This window comes from Maniola hyperantus, chromosome 15 (assembly GCF_902806685.2).
Source record: "Maniola hyperantus chromosome 15, iAphHyp1.2, whole genome shotgun sequence".
In the NCBI taxonomy this organism is placed as follows: domain Eukaryota; kingdom Metazoa; phylum Arthropoda; class Insecta; order Lepidoptera; family Nymphalidae; genus Maniola; species Maniola hyperantus.
Window position 1 is genome coordinate 554,838 of NC_048550.1, and position 20,631 is coordinate 575,468.

General features: G+C 36.7%; 1 protein-coding gene across 1 annotated transcript in view; it reads right to left on the reverse strand.

The window, feature by feature from the left end:
• The window catches only part of HDAC4 (histone deacetylase 4), a 116,565-nt gene that overhangs the window by 24,989 nt on the left and 70,945 nt on the right, over window positions 1-20,631 (reverse strand). The window contains exon 4 of the mRNA XM_069503524.1: window positions 15,460-15,572. Within this exon, the coding sequence (XP_069359625.1) occupies window positions 15,460-15,572 (113 nt within the window). The remainder of the gene's footprint in view (window positions 1-15,459; window positions 15,573-20,631) is intronic.

The following is a 20,631-nucleotide window of genomic DNA, read 5'->3' on the forward strand; positions in this document are numbered from 1 at the left end:
ACTTGATACTGGTGTCACTTAAATGCAATATTTTCGAGATTATTCAACTGTTACCATTTTTTTCATGTTCGACAACTTTTCTGATGATGTCCACGACCATGTGACCCCGACTTGACGATGAGGTCGACGAATGTGAGATGAACAAGTGGTTTTGGCCGGCATCTGTGGTGGAGAAGTGCACATAACCTTCAAGTTGTGATTAGAAGCAGTCATGTACCTGCATGGATCGGATAAGAACACAGTAACTCTTGGTGTGAGGCCTGTTATAATGATACAAAAGAAAAAAAAAGCCATCCCTGCCTGCCTCATTATGATGGAGGGTGTAACCTCAAGGTATTGTTATGTAATACAGTAATAAGAAGGTAAGAAACATCTGAATACTACTATGGTTAATTGAAGCAAATCTAGTTTACCTAGTAACTAAAATAAAGTCTTAAAACTTTGAATTGAATAGTCTCAATATGAGTAGTTACTCTTGTTTAATTAAATAATTACATACTTAACTATACACATAGTAATATTTTAGTACAATTTAAGGATAGAATGCCTGAAATATGTGTCAGGTGCATGTGTTTTCATAACCTACCATTTAATGTAAGATTTTTGGATTTGGGTCTATGGTAGGCATGGTATGGTTGTGAGAATGATAGACAGTGATAGGGAGACTAATAGAGTCGATTGCTAGATGCACCCATTTAATACCTATCTACCGACTGAATAGTCTGTATTATGTACTGACAGACATAGATCAACCCGCAGGCCCTGCATAATCAAATATGATTTGAGTTCTCTACTAAGCTACTACTGGACACAAAGAAAAGATTTTGGAAAATTCTACCTGGGGTGGATCAGCTAATAAATAATTAATTGGTCCACTAGATAAAGTAGGTAACATTGAACCTATTTTGAATCTGTAGGTTTACTTATTCGACCAAATTAGAGTTATTAGATTACTTTGAATACCTAGTAGGTATAGGGTATGAAATATCAGGTTTGAATTAATCTAACTATGTACATACCAGAAACAGAAAGACATACAACACTCATGCTCACGAAAGTAGCCATGTGGATGTTGGAATTTTATTTGATTCTTATACCAATAAAATTTATATTAAGTGCTAGTATGTACTTTTGTTCCGCTTGCTCACCCTTGTGAAAATTATAAATTACATTGGCTGCAACTACCATTTAAGGAGAGGTGAGGTTATGAAAGGAAAATGAATTGAATCATTATTATATTAACCTAAAGTGAATTTAACTGATCAGATCAGATGAAAATAAATAAATGGAATTGAATTAAAATATTTATTTATCAGCATAACAGTGGTTCTTTCAAATGTTCTTAGAGTTTTATAATTAAAAAGGTAAAATTATATGGGCTATCACATTCATATAAAGTCACTAGTGGCTGGCATCCTCTTATACTAATAGATGACATGCATTCGTGATTTTTAGAATTCGGAAAATAACAATAATAATAAAATAAAAATACGTTTCCACTTCTCATGCTCGTAAGGTTCTATTTTACGCTGGCTATAAGAGGACTAAAGTGCGTTTCATGCTGTTATGCACAAGGTATTTATAGGTAAACAACAGTCTCTCTGAATGACATATGGATGAGAAAGAATGTATGTAATTTCTATGGTGCCAGTGAACTTTTGCACTTGTATTGAGGTTGCGACCTATACCTACAAACTCATTACAGCACCCTCATTTAATCCCTACTCTTTTCGATCAATCTATAGATATGCACTTATAGTAATATTATTGTTACATTTCCTCGCAATCGAAGTGAAAAGCAGTGTTTATAACTCTGCTCAAGTGGCTTGTTTGGTGCCCTTGTTGTACAATCTGCTATCATAAATCAAAGCCTTTAGGTACTTACTACCTCGGAAAAACACGCACTGAACAACAGGTTAACTACCAAGTACATCATATTTACTGTTGTTATTATTGGATTGGCTTACCAACTTAATAGATGATACTATCTGCTGTAATAATAGAAATTCGAAAGAAATACTAAGTTACGAAGTTCAATTTTTATGTACGAGTAAAGGAAACTTTGAAACATGTGTCTCTAATAACAAAAGAGAGTTACGAAGGTGTTATTAAATGAAGTGGCAATGACTGTGGCAATCAGTGGCGTGCAATTCATAGAGGCATAAAAGTACTGCTTACCCTAGTTGAAATGACCAGTGCCCATTTTTCTTTATGACCTGCCATTCAGTAGGTCTATATAAGGTGTATCTAAGGCCTATCTTACTAATGCTTACCCTGGCTTCGAACTCTGTGCACGCCACTGGTGGCAATGTTATGTATTACAGGGTCTGGACTGTTGTATTTCTTTATATAGCCTACTAACACATAATTTTATCATATCGTTGTTTATCGGGTATAAATAATACACGAATAATTCGATCTCTGACTTAGGTTTAGATCTGAAATAAGAAATGAAATTGTCAGTATACAGAGAAGTGTAAATCTTAACCTTGCAAGCCCCATCGGATAAATAGTGGAGAAACGGATTCCCTACTTTTACTGCCCAAATTTTGACTAGCTATTTGACTTTGGAAAAAGGAGCTTATGAGATGCATATTTTTACTAAATAAATAAATTATTAATAATTATTATAAACAAAAGACGGATTGCTCTCTTGTGTGTGTGCCCTTAAATTATATTAAAATTTCAAACGAGTTGCACAATTATTATCACTTGCAGACATTACACGTAGGGCGATTGTCTAAAACCTGCATCAATCATTATTGTTCTGATTGGCTGAATTTGTGCGATTCTTGTTGCAACAATGCATTGTGGCCAATAGTGAGCGAGCATTAACCAATCAGAGATGATTGCGATCGTGACATTGTAGCTGTCAAACAACCGCGGTAGAGCCCACGGTGAACTAAAGGTGTTTACTACTGTAGATACTCCACAAATCGTTGAGAATATCGATTTGAGTATTGAGTTCAGTAGTCTCGATAACTAGTCTTTCAAATCATTAATCAAATTACTAAAAGCCATAAAGCAAATTAAGAAGAAGATTAATCAAATGAGGTATTAAGGGAACAAACACTTAGCGGGTTTGCCATAACCGTTGACACTATAATATTCATTCTATTGACTGTACACAAATAATCGCTTCTGGTGGCTGAAAAAAAATGGTGTTTAATATTGTTATGATATAACGTGTCATTGTTATAAATGTGATTATTATTTTTAGACTCTAAACAAACTAACAACCAGTGAATGAGAGAAAAGGATACCGACTTATGTATGGACTGAGTCCTGGTGTGATAAGCGGTGATCTCTGAGTATATTAGAAACGAATACCGACTTATGTATGGACTTACTCCTGGTGCGATAAGCGGTGATTCCTGAGAATATCTGAAAAGAATACCGACTTATGTATGGACTTATTCCTAGTGTGATAAGCGGTGATTCTTGAGAGTATTTTATGATAACCTAAGGAGCAAATAAGAGAGAAGAATACCGACTTATGTATGGACTTATTCCTGGTGCGATAAGCGGTGATTCCTGAGAATATCTGAAAAGAATACCGACTTATGTATGAACTTATTCCTAGTGTGATAAGCGGTGATTCTTGAGAGTATTTTATGATAACCTAAGGAGCAAATAAGAGAGAAGAATACCGACTTATGTATGGACTTATTCCTGGTGTGATAAGCGGTGATTCTTGAGAGTATTTAATGATAACCTAACAAGCAAATAAGGGAAACGAATACCGACTTATGTATGGACTTATTCCTGGTGCGATAAGCGGTGATTCCTGAGAATAGTTGAAAAGAATACCGACTTATGTATGGATTTATTCCTGGTGTGATAAGCGGTGATTCTTGAGAGTATTTTATGATAACCTAACGAGCAAATAAGAGAGAAGAATACCGACTTATGTATGGATTTATTCCTGGTGTGATAAGCGGTGATTCTTGAGAGTATTTTATAATAACCTAACAAGCAAATCAGGGAAACGAATACCGACTTATGTATGGACTTATTCCTGGTGCGATAAGCGGTGATTCCTGAGAATAGTTGAAAAGAATACCGACTTATGTATGGATTTATTCCTGGTGTGATAAGCGGTTATTCCTGAGAATATTTTATGATGAACCAACCGGCAAATGAGAGAAAAGAATACCGACTTATGTATGGACTTATTCCTGGTGTGATAAGCGGTAATTGCTGAGAATAGTTTATGTAATATACCTTGTCCCAATTGTGTCAAAGGTTGTCTATTTTATATGTTCCAAATGAGACATATTGTTATTGGAAAATTTAATTCATGTCCCAATTGTGACATACAGCAAGTGGAAATTTTTGATTTTGTAGCAATCGTGCCAAAGGAGGGCAGCATTGACTATAATATAAACCTAAGAATAAGGAATCAAGAATGACAAATGGAAGGTGGCAATACTAACGTAAACAATGGATCGTATTCCGGTGACAAAAGCTGGTCCTAGTAAGAACCAACAAACGAATTGGAAAACGGCTGACGAAGCGTCTGAAAAATGACGAACAATAATAGTCTGGTAAAACCTGATTCGATAATCCCGATGCGAGTGGACGGTGATCTTCAGTATGAACTTCAGCAACTGATCGGGTCGCGATGGTGACAAGAGGGAGTCCAGTTAAGTTGATGGAAAACAAGCAGACTAACTCGGTCGGCAAGTGGAAAGGGTGTATCCTTTTTATTAATAATAATAGATTTATCTACAGAATAGGGGTACAGAAGTAGATATCATGGTTGGAAATCACTTTACCTGTTCTAGCAGATACTAATGTTCAAGGGTTACTTAAATTCAAATTAAAGTTCTTATAATGGACGTATTCAGTAATAATATATTAATTATGTCTTGCTGAATTCGGTACGTAGTAGAAGTTGTATAGACCCTTTAAAGTAGATCTAAAATGACATGCTGATTGTAAATGCTAAATATCGGTTCATGTTAATGTACATCTTCGCAGTCACTCATTGTATTACGTTGATGTTTGGTGGAAACAGCACAGTACAGAGCAAATTCTTAAATACTATTTCAAGTAACATATATTCCAATAGACTATATAAGCAGTTCGCGCACGAAGGCTTGCTTACTTCACTCGCTAGGTATTAATGTATGGATCGTTGATATGTTACCAAAGCGTATAAGTACACCAATGTATCACGAAATAATTTCCTACATCTTTGTCATTCATTTGTCACACACTGACACGAGACAAGCAACGGTGACCGATGCAGCAATTCACGGCTCAGCATGACGCTGGGTTGGTGCAGCGTTGGGTGCTGTCTGTCCTCAATCACCGTGTTCAAGTTAACCATATTATCATAAGAGGACGAGGGTCTCTGGCATCGTTCGTCCTTACGCGCTCAAGAATGTACAAGAATGGAAGTTTCCAGAAATCAGATTTTATTGTATGTTACATCAATTAAGTCTATAGTGCCATCAAGGACTCGTTGCTTGCGAGACAATAAAATGGGGCAACAAAACGCCGTCTGTTGCGCTCTCTATCGCACTTACGGGGCTTATGGTAGACACAGTTATGCATGCATCTACCCCTAGTGCAAGGATGATATGGGGCATCACGGGTAACGAGTTTATAATAATACAATAATACCTTGGCTAACATAATTGTGACTTATTTTGTTATATTAATAATAGTATTTGTTGTACTACAATCGAGATAGAGTCAGAGGCAGTCGTCTCAGTTATTTGAAAATATAGGATTACATTGTGCACATTGTAGATCTCATAGTGATCTGTACTGTGTATCATTATCAATTAGTGGATTCATGTTTCTTTAAATTTCTGAAATAATATTACAATCGCGGTTCTTAGCCATAGCTTACGGACGCGTCCCATGGTTTGTTTCACGCTTTAACCTTGTGTTTTGTTGATTTATTTATTTTATATAGTTGTAATACCTAGCTGTAAATTATTAACTATTCAAATTATGTTTGGGAAGGCACTGGCCCCTAAGACACGGGATTTCCTAGTTTAGGGGTCAGGATTCCAGAGAGTTGATTACTGTACTGAGTTGTTTAAATAAATAAATATATTATATTATTATTAAATAAATAAATATATTATATTATATTATTATAATATGATTATTGGGGGTCTCCTTAGAATACATTGTGGTTTGTTTCGATCTTAGTACTTATTAATAATAACAACTACATTTAACCATATTATTTATCTTGATTTCGTAGACATAGGTTCAATATTCAATAATTCAATTTGATAGGTAATTATCTTTTATTGTTATTCAAGTAGAGTACAAAATATGGTCACATAATATCTGTGCCGACATCTCTGCCTTTCTGGTCTGCAAAATTATTTTACAATCATTATTCATATACTTACCGATATTGCTTAGTATAATACTACATATATGCAATTAAAGATTGGCATATGGTTTTCTTATTATTTGTTTTACGTTACATACTTATATTGTAATATTATTATTTTTTTTCAACGGTGTCAATCAGTAGGTACCACTTGAGAATAATTAAATGTCAATTCACGATAGTCAAATTGGTAATTCATGAAACACTACAAAGACATTATAATCAAGGTCAACTCATATCAAATATTTATCAATTGTATGAGAACATTGGATTATAAGATATTCTTTTAATTTATTTTTAAGTTTAAAGAAATTATGAAGTCTACAGAAGTAGTTAGGTTCATTGGTATATTGTAGAACTTTGTGATTAATTTTGTATAAAGTGTTAGTAATGGTCAATGGGATCCAACAACTCTTACCATATCTCTTAAAATGTTTATACTAATGAAAATATTGTATTTGTGTTGCATTAGAGCATTATGTAGGATTAGAATTCATGTCATTACAGTGGTAAGAAGGAAAGGGCAAACAAACTTACTTTAATTGAAAACTGATAGTGACATGGTTTAAAATCATAGAGTACTTAGCACTCAGAATTCAAGTTGGTGATAATTCACCATCCTTCTTTTCTTTCCTCGTTGTTGTTTTGTTTAAGTTTGATTATATTTTATTCGCTTTAAATGCAATTTACCAAAGATGTTTTATAATTCTCATAATTAGTATTGCCACATTTGCCATGCAAATATTTATTCACGTATTACTAAATACAAATACAAACTTGAAGAATATGTAGTTCATAATAATATTTAAAAATTAAATTATTGATTTCACTATAATTTCCTTGTATTAAGTATTAACATGAATTGTGTTGATTTCAATATTTGATTATACTATTGTGAATTGGTTGTATACGTATATCACTAACAATAACTAGATTATAGAATTTTCTTAATATCAAGCTTAAATCAGAATGACTTATAGTATTTACTATTTACCTATCTCAGTGTGATTTGTTGTGTATTTATAAGAATTAGACTTACAGATGTTGATTGCAATGTACATAATGATTATTGATACCAGTATTTTGTAGGTCTCATTGGCACTTGTTTTGTGCACTTGTTAAATCTAACAATGTTAGCTTTGATCTGTTAGAGGAATTATTATACTAATCATATTAATTATAATATTAAGGTATTCTATGTTGCTCCTATTGAGTTATGGGTATGAGGGCATTACCCTCGGTTGGAAGGCCGAGTGGTCAGATATGGGGACATATCTGGAGCAGGATGGACGACTGTGGGCAACACAGAAAACCTGGCATCTGTCACCCGTCAGTGGAGGTGTGACAGCGCGCGGGAGTAAAAAGAGGGACGATATAAAAGTAATTAAGGGAGATATAAGTACTAGGTGATTAATTAAGCTAGATATAAACTAAGTGGATGTGACAAGTGTACCTGAATATAAGACTGTGGACATTGGAACTGCGTTTGATTCATATTAGGGTCATCCCAAGACTAATAAACCCGGATTGGAGGTTAAGTTGTTTATAATTGTCATTGTCAAAGTAAAATTCTAAAAAAAAAAAAATGGCGGATATTATGCATTTCAATGTGCGTACAGAAAGAGATGCAGTGCAAACCGCAGTCGGAGGTCTTTAAAAACTTTTTACATTACGCGTGTAACGAGGAGATGATTGATTGAAACCGTTTGTTGTTTCAGATCTGTGGATGATGCCCGTCTACCGTAGCCTTGATATCGGCACACAACGGCGTACACAAAGCGGTGCCGGGTCGGCGTCTGCGCATAATATTTCTGGCGTCGCGAACATTATTTCGGTACGATGGAAAAAAGAAATGGCGGGCGTAGGAATGCGTGCGCGCCGGGAATAGCCGTGCGGACGGATGTTTAGCGTGCGACGCGCTGGGCGGTGGGCGGGCGGACGACGACGCCTAAATATATCATTTTCTTTTTTAACCAACTACGGCGATACAAAACGCTCATTTGGTTATACATTTCATAACTATATGACACTATTAATTTGGCGTTTTTATTTGTCGGTATTGCAACCCAATTGCACGGGTCGTGGTCACGACGGGACGACGGACGTGGTAATCGTGTATGTACCCGTTGTTGAAAGAGCTGCATTGTAATATGGGCCGTTGAAAGTAGTTTCGATAACTGCAAAGTGTCGCTACTAGATGGCATTGACAGTCGGTTCAGTACTGAGTGAACATGCATATCACAAATTTCGTCACTGGCAGTAAGCGAAACCGTGGCCTAGCGGTCAAGGCGTCGGGCGCGAACCCAGAAGACGCAGGTTCGAATCCTGCCGGTTACGCAGTTTTTGATATAAATATAAATAAATGTTAATTTGTGTTTGTTTATATTTTAGTAAAGTAGGTAGGTTTAAATAAGTATGTAGTACAGTTTTATTATAAGTATAGATAAAGGTGTATGAATAGCGTTAAGGAAAATATAGCAGTAAGTTATCTACATAATACTAAGAGCGCCACCTCGCCAACAAACTGGCCTACCAGTTTGGCGAGATAGAAATGAAATTTAAGACCCCTGTACAATTAGTAAGAATAAATAAATTAAAATAAATAAATATTGTCTAAATCTAAATCTAAATCTAAATCAGCCTGTGCTGTCCCACGTCTGGGCAAAGGCCTCCCTCCGATCCTTCCATAATTTTCTATTTCGTGCCTCTTCAGGCCACGTAACTGTAAATTTATCTAATTCATCACGCCAACGTCGTCTCGGCCGACCACGCTGGCGTTGATGATTCTGGGGCGTCCAAAAAGAAGCAGATTAAATATTATAATAAGAGAAATATTGTATTTAAAATTATTTGAAAACTTAAAATGTATGGAGCATCCCGATGTTCCGTTCATTTCCAGGGATATCCCGTTATATCAAGGAAATAAAATAGATGTGGGCATTCCATCTGACGTGTGGAACGGCTTGGATCCATTCCAGGGATAAATGCACTCCACAAGTGTTGTGAACTGAATATTGTGAACGCAATTTTTTGTTGCAACGTAGTATCCTGTTCTGGTGACTCCGTTCATACAATAACTTTTATTTCGCAGACAGGGAGGCGACGCAGCATTAAGTACCTTTGTAATTTGTATGATTCATCATTATATTTTAAACTATCTGACCCGACCCCGGCTTCGCTCGAGTGGAATTTTTGAAAACGGTTAAAGGGTGCAGTTTCGGAAAATCCTGAAACACGAACTTCTTCACTTTTGTCCGTAAGCCCGAATTCCAATTTTCGCAGATGAATTGAAGAAATATAAAGGACTTTCATACTAATTTCCATCCCTTATTTAACCCCCGTAGGGATTGAGTTTGCAAAAATCCGTTCTTAGTGGGTCAAACAAACCATGTTTCTTAACACCAGCGGTTTAAGCTGTGCGTGGATAGGTCACGCCTGTCAGTCTTTTTACATTTTAGATTGCATCTGAAACAATGGTGGTGAAGGCATCTGGTCAACATCTTTCGTCTTCATTGAGCAGAACATATTGTAAGGTACAACTCCACTATCCTCATCATCATCAACCGACAGACGTCATCATCGACCGATGGACATAGGTCTCTTGTAGGGACTTCCACACGCCACGGTCTTGCGCCGCCTCCATCCAGCGGCTCCCTGCGACTCGACTGATGTCGTCTGTCCACCTAGTGGGGGGTCTTCCGGTGCGAGGTCGCCATTCCAGCAAGGTGCTGGAACTCCACTATCGGGATTCGGCAAATGATGCGTGATATCGCGAATTGTGTAGCCGGCGGCAATCGTATCGTTGCGCACCTTCGCGCTAACCCGAATGGTTGGCGCACTTGGCACTGATATAGGTATTTTTTTAATCCAATTGCCAAACTTAGGTATTTAAAAAGTTTGTATAGAAGCGCTTCATTTGAAAACACGCTGTTTCAGCGGAATATAGCAAATTAACCTTTTGGTTCCTTGTGTATTTAAAAGCCTCACCAAACACAAAACATTCACCCATATAGTGTGGCCAGTTATTTTGCCGAACGCTGAGCTTTCGGCTCGAACTCGAATCATATTTTGCCGACCCCCGGTAGTGGAGTGGTACCACAGTCCACAACAGAGCTCTCCAAACAGCTGCATCGTCGATATTTTTACACATCCAACCGGATATTTGATCCTATCAGCGGCGAGCGATAATGGCCGAATGTTTTCCAATTTGCAATACCGTGGCGTGTTATATTTACGGCGGCCGGATCAACATGCCTTCTAAAATTATCCCCCGGATTATACACGGACGCTGTAAATATACAGTGTGTATATGTGTGCGGACGGACGGACCACGTTCCGTGTTTGTGTACATGTGTTGTATATATGTCTTTATTTATATCTCGCGCTCGGTCATTTTAAAAATATACCGTTCGTTTTTAAAATCGAGAGTCGAGACTGTGCATTGTGCATGTGCATGCTGCACGAGAAAAGGTCAGGGGTTTACGATGACACCATATTGAGACGAGTATAGCTGCATCATTGGTAGATGAATAGAATAGAATAGAATAGAATGTTTTTTTATTCATGTAAACTTTTTACAAGTGCTTATGAATAGTCAGGTAGTTTTAATTTACCACTTGACGATTCAAAAGTACGTCTAAAATTTAATTGAATAAAAAATACTTCTGTTCCATTCTATTGATGTTTACGAGAGTTTGCTTACAAATTGCTACTGGTAAAATTATGCATCATGTTTTACCAAATGTAAGATTTTGAATTATATTACCAGAACCAAACTAAAAATGTGAGAATTTTGTAGTTTTCAAATAAAAAGCTTCCAAAGCAAGGGTCGTTAAATAAAGTGGTACCAGCTATTTTCCAATTATTATGAAAAAAAATGCGCTTATTTGAATGCTAAACGGTGCCAATATACATCAGGATCTATTAAAGCTAATTTGAGTCGTAAAACTGCGTACTATGAATAGTAATTAATCACCGAATCCTTTTAAGAGCATCATAGTTATTATGCAGAACGACACTTTTATTGTGTTAATAAATTACGTTTACTATCAAATAATTATATTTTTAACTCCAATAAACTCATAAACGTGTTCGTGTTTTCAGAAGCAACCGGTTTCTGAGAAGTTGAGTCTTCTTTGCCGAAGCAGACGCCAGCCGGACGTAAGTTTATTTTCATCATCCATACTAATATTATAAATGCGAAAGTGTGTCTGTCTGTCTGTCTGTCTACTAGCTTTTCACGGCCCATCTGTTTAACCGATTTTGACGAAATTTGGTACAGAGATAGCTCGCATCCCGGGGAAGGACATACCTAGGCTACTTTTATCCCGGAAAATCGCATAGTTCCCACGGGATTTTCAAAAACCGAATCTTACGCGGACGAAGTCGCGGGCATCAATTCAAGTAGTAAATGTTTCGCGATAAAAGTTTCAATTCTCACAATCGATTGGTGATACGTGAGCAAATCAGAAACGACGAGATCCGTAGGAGAACCAGAGTAACTGAGATAACTCAATAGGTTACAAAGCTGAAGTGACAATGGGCAGGGCACATAGTTCGAAAAACCGATAGACGTTGGGGTCCCAAGGTGCTAGAATGGCGACCTCGCACCAGAAAGCACTGCGCTGGAAGATCCCACACTAGGTAGACAAACGACATCAAACGATACGCAGGGAGCCGCTGGATGACTCTATACCACAGAGGATCCTCTATGGCATAGAGACATAATTACTTTATACATGTCTCACACCCGGCTTTACTCACGTGTTTAATCGACGACTTTAGCCCGACTAGTTTCGAACCCTTCCGGTGTTCTTTTCACATGGACGCATCTCGCGCATGTGTAGAAGCTTTTATTATAACAATTCAACATTTTGGGCTGAAGGCTAAGTAGGTATAGTAAGTACTTAAATCAGGAAAGTACATGAAGCGATAAATTCTTAGGTTGATAGACAAGATTGTTTTACCTTGAAGGTGCTTGAAGTATCTAAATTCTAAATAGAGAACTTGAGAAAAATATGACCGGTTTTGGACCTCGTTTTAAAATCGTTTTGAATCGACGAATGCGAACGGGCAAATATCAAAAATAATCATAAAAAAATAATTAATCTAAATATAGAAAAGGAAAAGGACTGACTGACTGACTGATCTATCAACGCACAGCTCAAACTACTGGACGGATTGGGCTGAAATTTGGCATGCAGATAGCTATTATGACGTAGGCACCCGCTAAGAAAGGATTTTTGAAAATTCAACCCCTAAGGGGGTGAAATAGGGGTTTGAAATTTCTGTAGTCCACGCGGACGAAGTCGCGAGCATAAGCTAGTGACTCTATAACTCTTCGGCATTTTCTATTATCGGCTAATTGGGCCTACGGAACGAGTTACGTATTTTAATTATCATAACTAAAGTATCTATAATCTATACTCTATATTCCATATGCTCTAATGTGTATTAAGTTTGCCAAGCCAAGCCGCACTTAACCAGCGTGGTAGATTATGGTCCAACCCTGGTCACTCTTAAGAGGAAAGACAAGAGCAAGGGCTCAGTAGTGAGCCGGTGGATTGATGAGGATGATGATGAGTCATCATTGATGACTGATGAGCGAATATTTGCAATGAAAAGTAGAAATTCCTTGTAGCTGGTAAAATTGAATTGATTATAATAAAAAATATTATTAAGTATCTTATATCTTAAACAATAAAATATTCAATGGCTCAGACTCCAAGGCGTACTCAAGAATGTGGTAAGTACCTAGAAAGAAAGAGACACTATGCTTTTCAAATAAGTATACGATGGACATAACAAAAATCCACCAGATACCAAAAGACCATATTTCACTGCTTGTGGCCATTATTCAAATATGATAATTTTAAGTTTTCGCATGCGGGGGAAAACCAAAGCGTTTGTATTAAATTTGCATTATTTAAGTAGTTGGTCATAAAAAATCTATAATTTGTATATTCTTGATAGATTTTGGCACATTTGAACACATAAAATTATGTATACGAGCCCGTCGCACGTGCCAACTGCCAGATACACTGCTAGTGTAGGTATATTCCGGCAAAAAATATCAAAATAAAAAATGCGCGGTCGAATTGGCGGAAATCTTCAATATGTATTTAAAAAAAATACAAAAAAATAAAAACCGACTTCGATACACAAACACTAAAAATTGAAAAATAATTTAATTTATTACCGAATATATTATGTATACAAGAGTTAATATAGTTCCATAATAATACTTTTTGGTGCCGGTGCCAATGAGGTGCCATTGTGGAGTCTCATAAAAATATGAAGTCTAGACGATTCGCGCAGCTAAAGCTAAATGGCACCGGCACCAATTTTTAAAGTTTGTGTATCGAAGTCGGTTTTTATTTTTTTTGTCTAAAAAAATAATTTCACAATTTTTAGTGGCCCCATGGTATTAAAATATGCTATGCCTGGTTAAAAATCTACTGTTTACTAAGCTATTACACTGATCGCAAGCAATTTACTCTTATCCGTTGAGGAGTTCCAGTATCTATCTTCGAAGATGTTCCTCAGATCTTCACCAAACCAACTTTGAAGTATACCCTTTCAAACAAAAAAAGAATTTTCAAAATCGGTCCAGGCGTCTTCGAGTAATCCGGTAACATACATTAAAAAAAAACCGACGAATTGAGAACCTCCTCCTTTTTTTGAAGTCGGTTAAAAAGGAAAAGTGACAGTGACAGACTGACTGACTGACTGATTTATCAACGCACAGCTCAAACTACTGGATCTACTGTCTACCTCAAACTACTGGACTACCGGATCGGTCTGAAATTTGGCATGCAGACAGCTATTATGACGTAGGTATCCGCTAAGAAAGGATTTTTGAAAATACAACCCCTAACGGGGTGAAATAGGGGTTTGAAGTTTGTGTAGTCCACGCGGACGAAGCGTCCATCGCGAGTAGGGTTCATTCCCGGGAATTCTCGAGCCGAGAATTCCCGGGAAATCGTTGGGCTTTGTTCCCGGGAAATCAAGCTCGAGAAAACTCGAGAACTCAAGAAATCATATTTGAGTCTATGAAATTATAAAATAAAACGATTTGCGTTTGCCGTTTGTTTTAAATGCAAAAATTTCATTTGATTTTTTTTTCTAATTAACATGCCAAAAATGGTGCTGTGATTGTAATTTAATTATAAGTTAGGATAAGGTTAACGTTTTCATGTTGAAATTTTTGTTTATTGTTTGTTTTGTTTAAAAGAAAGAAGCTAGAAGTTTTAAGTTGATTTTTTTTCTTTTTAATGCTGTGCTTGTGCTGTATTTGTATATATGTATAAGTCACAAATGTCAGAATAGCTTATTTTTTTAGTTTTCTTTAAGAAAAAGAAGCTAATTATGTTGAAGACTGTCAATAAAAGTCTTATAATTATTTTGGTACTTTTATTTGAGAGGAAACCACTGAATTTGTTGATTAATCGCATTATTAGAACCGAAGAATATGCAAATCCGTACGTAAATGTAAATTTCTCGACAACCCGAGAAGACCCGAGAAATTAGCCTCGAGAATTCTCGAGACCCGAGAAATTGATAAGCTCGAGAAATCATGAACCCTAATCGCGAGCATAAGCTAGTAGCAAATAGCGTCGTCGTTTCGTTTAAAAGAACTCGGCACGTCCTTTTAAAATCACTTAGGAAGTAGGTACTCGGCTTCGCCTCGCCCTTCCAATGTTGCACGGCGTTAATTGCTTTATCTCCAGCCTAGATAGCAATTTAATATTTTTCTTTTAGCATTTTCAACTGGCTATGAAATTGAACAATTTGTAGGTAGTCAATTTGAAATTGTCATTTTGTAATTCGTCAAGTGTATAATAACCTCAACTTAGCAAATGTTGTTTAACACAATGTTTAAATCTTTGCAATGGCAAATTTAAGAACTCTTTCGGAATGGTGTTATAAAAGCGTATATACTCGACCCTACAAAGGATTTCTGTACTTTGTGTAGACGGTACGACGCGACGCTGCAACCTAACCTAACGTTCAACGTCTCGTGGCACATCATCAGTCGTATACAAGATTTGAACAGCATAGTGCGTGTGGAAGTGAGGGTGGGTGGCGCTGCTCACCTGCATGATCTGGTGGTGGAAGCTGGAGTCGGCGGGCAGGTGCGACGCGTGCGGCGGCGACGGCGTGTGCTGCGGCGACCCCTCCGCGCCGCTGGCGCTCTCGTGCGCCATCTCTGTAACAACGAGCAATATAACATCAGTTTATTTGTCACAGCTGTGGCAATATTAAAAGAGGTTTTACTGTCATGGACTCCGTGAAAAGAAACGTTGCATGAAAGAACTCAGGCAACTTTAAATCATTTTAAATACATATCAAAAATTGCGGAGCCGGCAGGATTCGAACCTGCGTCTTCTGGGTTTCACACCCGACGCCTTGACCGCTAGGCCACGGTTTCGCTTACTGCCAGTGACGAAATTTGTAATATGCATGTTCACTCAGTACTGAAGCGACTGTCATCGCATCTAGTAGCGACACTTTGCAGTTATCGAACTGTAGGTAAAAACACTATCATAAAAATTATAAAAATATCAGCCATCTTTCCTAGTACGGCTGCCAAAGCACTCCGTTCAGGTTTCAACAATTATTGTGTCTACCTTTTCTGTGCACTAGATTTAAGGAGTTTTTAAGGAGGAAACTAATTTTGACACACACGCGTTCTTTGTTTTTCAGAATTCACTCTCGCATTTAAATTATCAGATTAACTTAGCTACGCTAAGATAAGTAGGTAGTTTCACATAATCGTGATATTGAATTCTCTGATTGTGATATACTTAGAACAGTAATTGTGTAATTATGAAGCCGTTGCTTGATACCTAAAATCAGCATCACCATCAGAAATTCCCGAATTCCCACGACTTAAGAGTTCAGTACCTTGCAGCATCAGGATTGAGGAGTTGGGATCCGAAGTTCAATCATGTAGTCTATGCTTGGTACCTCAAACAATAATAACCCTGAAGTCTGAAGTCATTGCTTGGTGCCTACAATATTAATTCACTATGAACACTTTCTGAATCTTGCTAACTTAGTAACCCTGCAGCATCAGGATTAAGGAAATTCAGATTGATGGATCCAGAAATTTTTATGGGACCACCAAGGAATCTTCTCTGTTGATTAAAAAAAATAGAGAACCACCTCCTTTTTGGAAGTCAGGTAAAAAGAGACATAACACAGGACTCTAGTCTCTACAAATTACATTGTACCTAGTAGGTACCTACCTTTCTAATGAGTTCTACAAGAAAATATCGTGATAGCAAAAATGATCTAAAACGAGACATTTAATAGAAAGGCAAGCGAGCCGAGCTTCTGAGCTCGCTGCTCGTCTCTTGGAGGGTGACAAACAAATAAATGTGACCTACATCGCCGGGGCGGACGGCGGGGGAAGGGGGAAAGTGGTGGAGGGGGGGATGGGCCTATTTATAGAACTCTAAATATAGAAGGGGCCTGGATCGTGCCCTTCGCGAATTGTTTTGTCTTATAAGTAAATTATATTTTATTATAGCAAAGGACAAAGCCTTATTCCTATCAAATATAAAAATAAAAAATTATAAAGGACAACTAGTGTCTCTTATTACGTCTGTGACTTTACCACCGGCTCGGAAAGTAGAGTCTACTCATACTGAGAAGAGCCGGTAAGAAACTCAGCAATTGCTCTTTACAGATCGTAAAAAGTTTTTAAAACACCACGTTTTAAAACAGATTTCAAATTATAAAATAATTAAGTATTTCGGCAAACTGACTGACACGAAAAACTGACAAACAGACAGACATGAAAGCAAGTTAGTGTTGCATTGTACCTAATCCAGTTTCAACCTATGTTTATAAATTTCAAGCCTCTAGCTCATCGGGAAGTTAGTTTAAAATCGATTGCAATATTTGTGCCGAACAGACAAACAATCAAACACACCGACACAAAGCGAGTTAGTAAAAACGTGTTAAAAACAATTTTAGCTTATAACATGATTAAACTGTTTAATTTAAAAAAATGTTTAGTAAAAAACATGTTGAAGACACATTCGTATTTGTTTAAAACACTAGTTTTAAACATTTATTTGTCTAAAACCACTAACAATGCCAACTGATTCTCGGTACACAAGATGGTCTACGCCAGCCGCCGTCTACGAACCCGGAACGTTCTGTTATTACGTAGCTCTTCTACGAAACTCTCTACGAGAGCCTACGGACACAATACTTTTTTTACGATTGATTGGAAAAAGAAAACTAGTTTTACATAATTGTTTACCTACTTAATTTCGAATATATTTGGTTTGATAACTATAAAAATGTTAATTATTTTATACAAATGTAGATATTACGAACCAGTTTCGTTTATATTTAATCAATTTTGCACGTGCCCGACGTCTGTCCGTCGTATAAGTAATCGTAAAACATGCAAATGTATGCAGAATCGATACGACGACATCGGTAATAGTGTAAGTAGATATCAAATCAAGATAATGAGATTTATAAATAGATTATATTATAATGTACACATACAAGACCGTATCTACACTGCTAGGTAGGTAGGTAGGTATGTTGTCTCGTAATTATCGGCGGATGTCTAAATTAAGCCGAGATAAAATCGATGTAAGAATCTGTGATCAAGCTGATTGACTCATATTTAAATGTAAATAAAAAACCGGCTATAATCTCTATTAAGTATATTTAATTAATACCAGCTTATGCTCGCGACTTCGTCCGCGTGGACTACATAAATTTCAACCCCTTATTTTACCCCCTTAGGGGTTGAATTTTCAAAAATCCCTTCTTAGTCTTCTGTGCGGGTGTGCGGGACGTTCCCACCCCGATTGCCATCTCGACCTGTCGCGTACTATAGTTGACAATTCCATCTAGGTTTCGCATAAGTTATCTGACCATCAGTGGATAATTATTAGGTAAGTAGGTACCTATAGTGTAAGTTTTTAATCGCCGAAAATTAATTTCGATTAATTAAAAGACACGGTAAATACTTAGTACCTATTCGAAGTTAGGCGATTTAAAACACATGGGATTAAGATCTGAAAACAGAGCTATTTCACAATATTATAATAGATAGTAGAGCAAAACACAAAGAGCCCTCCCACCCCCCGCGCCCTGCACCCCGCCCGCCTGTTATAAAAATAGCGAACTCGACAAGTGAAGGACGCGCCCCGCCCGCTAACATGTACCCGTCTCCTTCACACCTACCGATTCATCCAATGCAAGAGCGAAACGGAAAACAATACACGATTAATATTTATGAAAAGCTATTTTTAGAGAACGCACGCGAGCGACTAAACGAGCCTTCCATAGTTCGCGGTATTTTTTTAAAAGGTTTTCCTAATTTGCTATAATTCGTATTTAGACGAAAAAAATAATCGGTGTGGCGCCTGGCGGGCCCACAAGACTGAGGTTTTACTGCATTTACTTATTTGATAAAATAATTACATAATGCAATAATTGTGAAAGACGAAACAAATCTTATAAATAATTGGACTGCGTTATGGAATATCGAATTAAGCGACAAAATCGAAAAAAAATAGTTATGAATGCAAATTGATTCTAGGCATGATAAACTATGTTTTTAGCCAGTTTTCTGTTCAAAAATCACTCCTAGTAGGTACCTACTACCTACCTACCTTATAATAAGGGCGTGAATCAAGCGTTCTTTTCTTAACTAACCTATATGCTACATCGATGATTTATGCTATCTCTATAAGTAATAAGTAGGTATATAATAAGTTAAAAGTTAAATAGGTAGGTAGGTACGTAGGTTAGGTAGGTATATCTGAAGATAAAAATGTGTGAGGAAAAATATAACATATCTACCTGATTAAAATAATTTTGATTCATAACATTTGCTGTTTTCGTATAGTAGGTACCTAATCACATTTTATCATATTAACTTGTAACATATTATATTTTGTTTTGAAGCATGAGCTTTTATTCAGCTCATAATATAAATGGTAGGTATGTTTAAAAACGAGATTTTCCAAATTTTTGCTTGCCATACCTAGATAAACTTGCCTAATTTTTTAATAGGCAAAGGTATTAAGATAAAGTATCGGAAAAAAGAGTGGGGGAAGATACAATTTAACTAATAAAATATTATCTAAGTATTTATAATTTAAAAACATATTTCCTTCATCGATAATTTATATATTTACATGATAAAACAAATTACTTCCATGGCTAACACACAAAAATAGAACTCACCTATTGCTGTTTACTTTATATTTAAAAGTCGACGTGGAATGGAAGATACATACATTATCTTCCATATTAGTTGTTAAACACGTGATCGGTTGAAGGTCGAGTTTTTTTTGAGTTCTAGTGTAGGTACTTATAAATAATAAATATGATGCTTGCGACTTCATCCGCACGAATCTAGGATTTTAAAAATCATGTGGGAACTCTTCGATTTTCTGAAATAATTTTCCGAGACCAAAAATATCTTATGTCCTTCACAGGATTGCAAGCTATCTTTATACCAAATTTTATGAATATCGTACAACGGATGGACCGTGAAAAGCTAGCAGACACACGGACAGACTAGACGGATAGACTAACACACTCTATTAAGTAGGATGAAAGTATGGATATTGTGTAGATATACAGTAACTAACGGCTGAACGACCTCGAAACGCCTTTGGAGTTTAGTTTGCCTTACCTTGCTTTCAATTTACATATTAAATAGGCAACTAAAGCTGTGTCAATATGAAAATATATAACTACTTTTGATATTGATCATTTTTAAAGGTGAATTTTTAAAAATCGTCGGCGTGGAATGTTTTTGAAAATCCCGTGGGAACTCTTTGATTTTCCAGGATAAAAAGTAGCCTATGTCACTCTCCAGGTCTTTATCTATACGCTTGCAAAAAATCACGTCAATCCGTTGCACCGTTGCGACGTGATTTAAGGACAAACCAACAAACCAACAAACCAATAAACAAACAGACTTTCGCATTTATAATAAGGGTACTGATTGCACACAACAACAACACAAATAAACACAGTAAAAATATACAAGGATCTTAATCTAATAGCCGTAGCTTGCAAAGACGGCCTTATCGCTAAAGCGATCTCTTCCAGGCAACCTTTGACGAAAGGAATCACGAAAGCACGAAATCTATCTAGGTATAAGATACTTCAAACAACTTGTACAGTACGCGGCAGAAAGTAATGTACATCGGGCCTTTAGAATGACATTACGACTTTGTAGATCGTTGTCTCTGTCACTCATACCTATATATGAT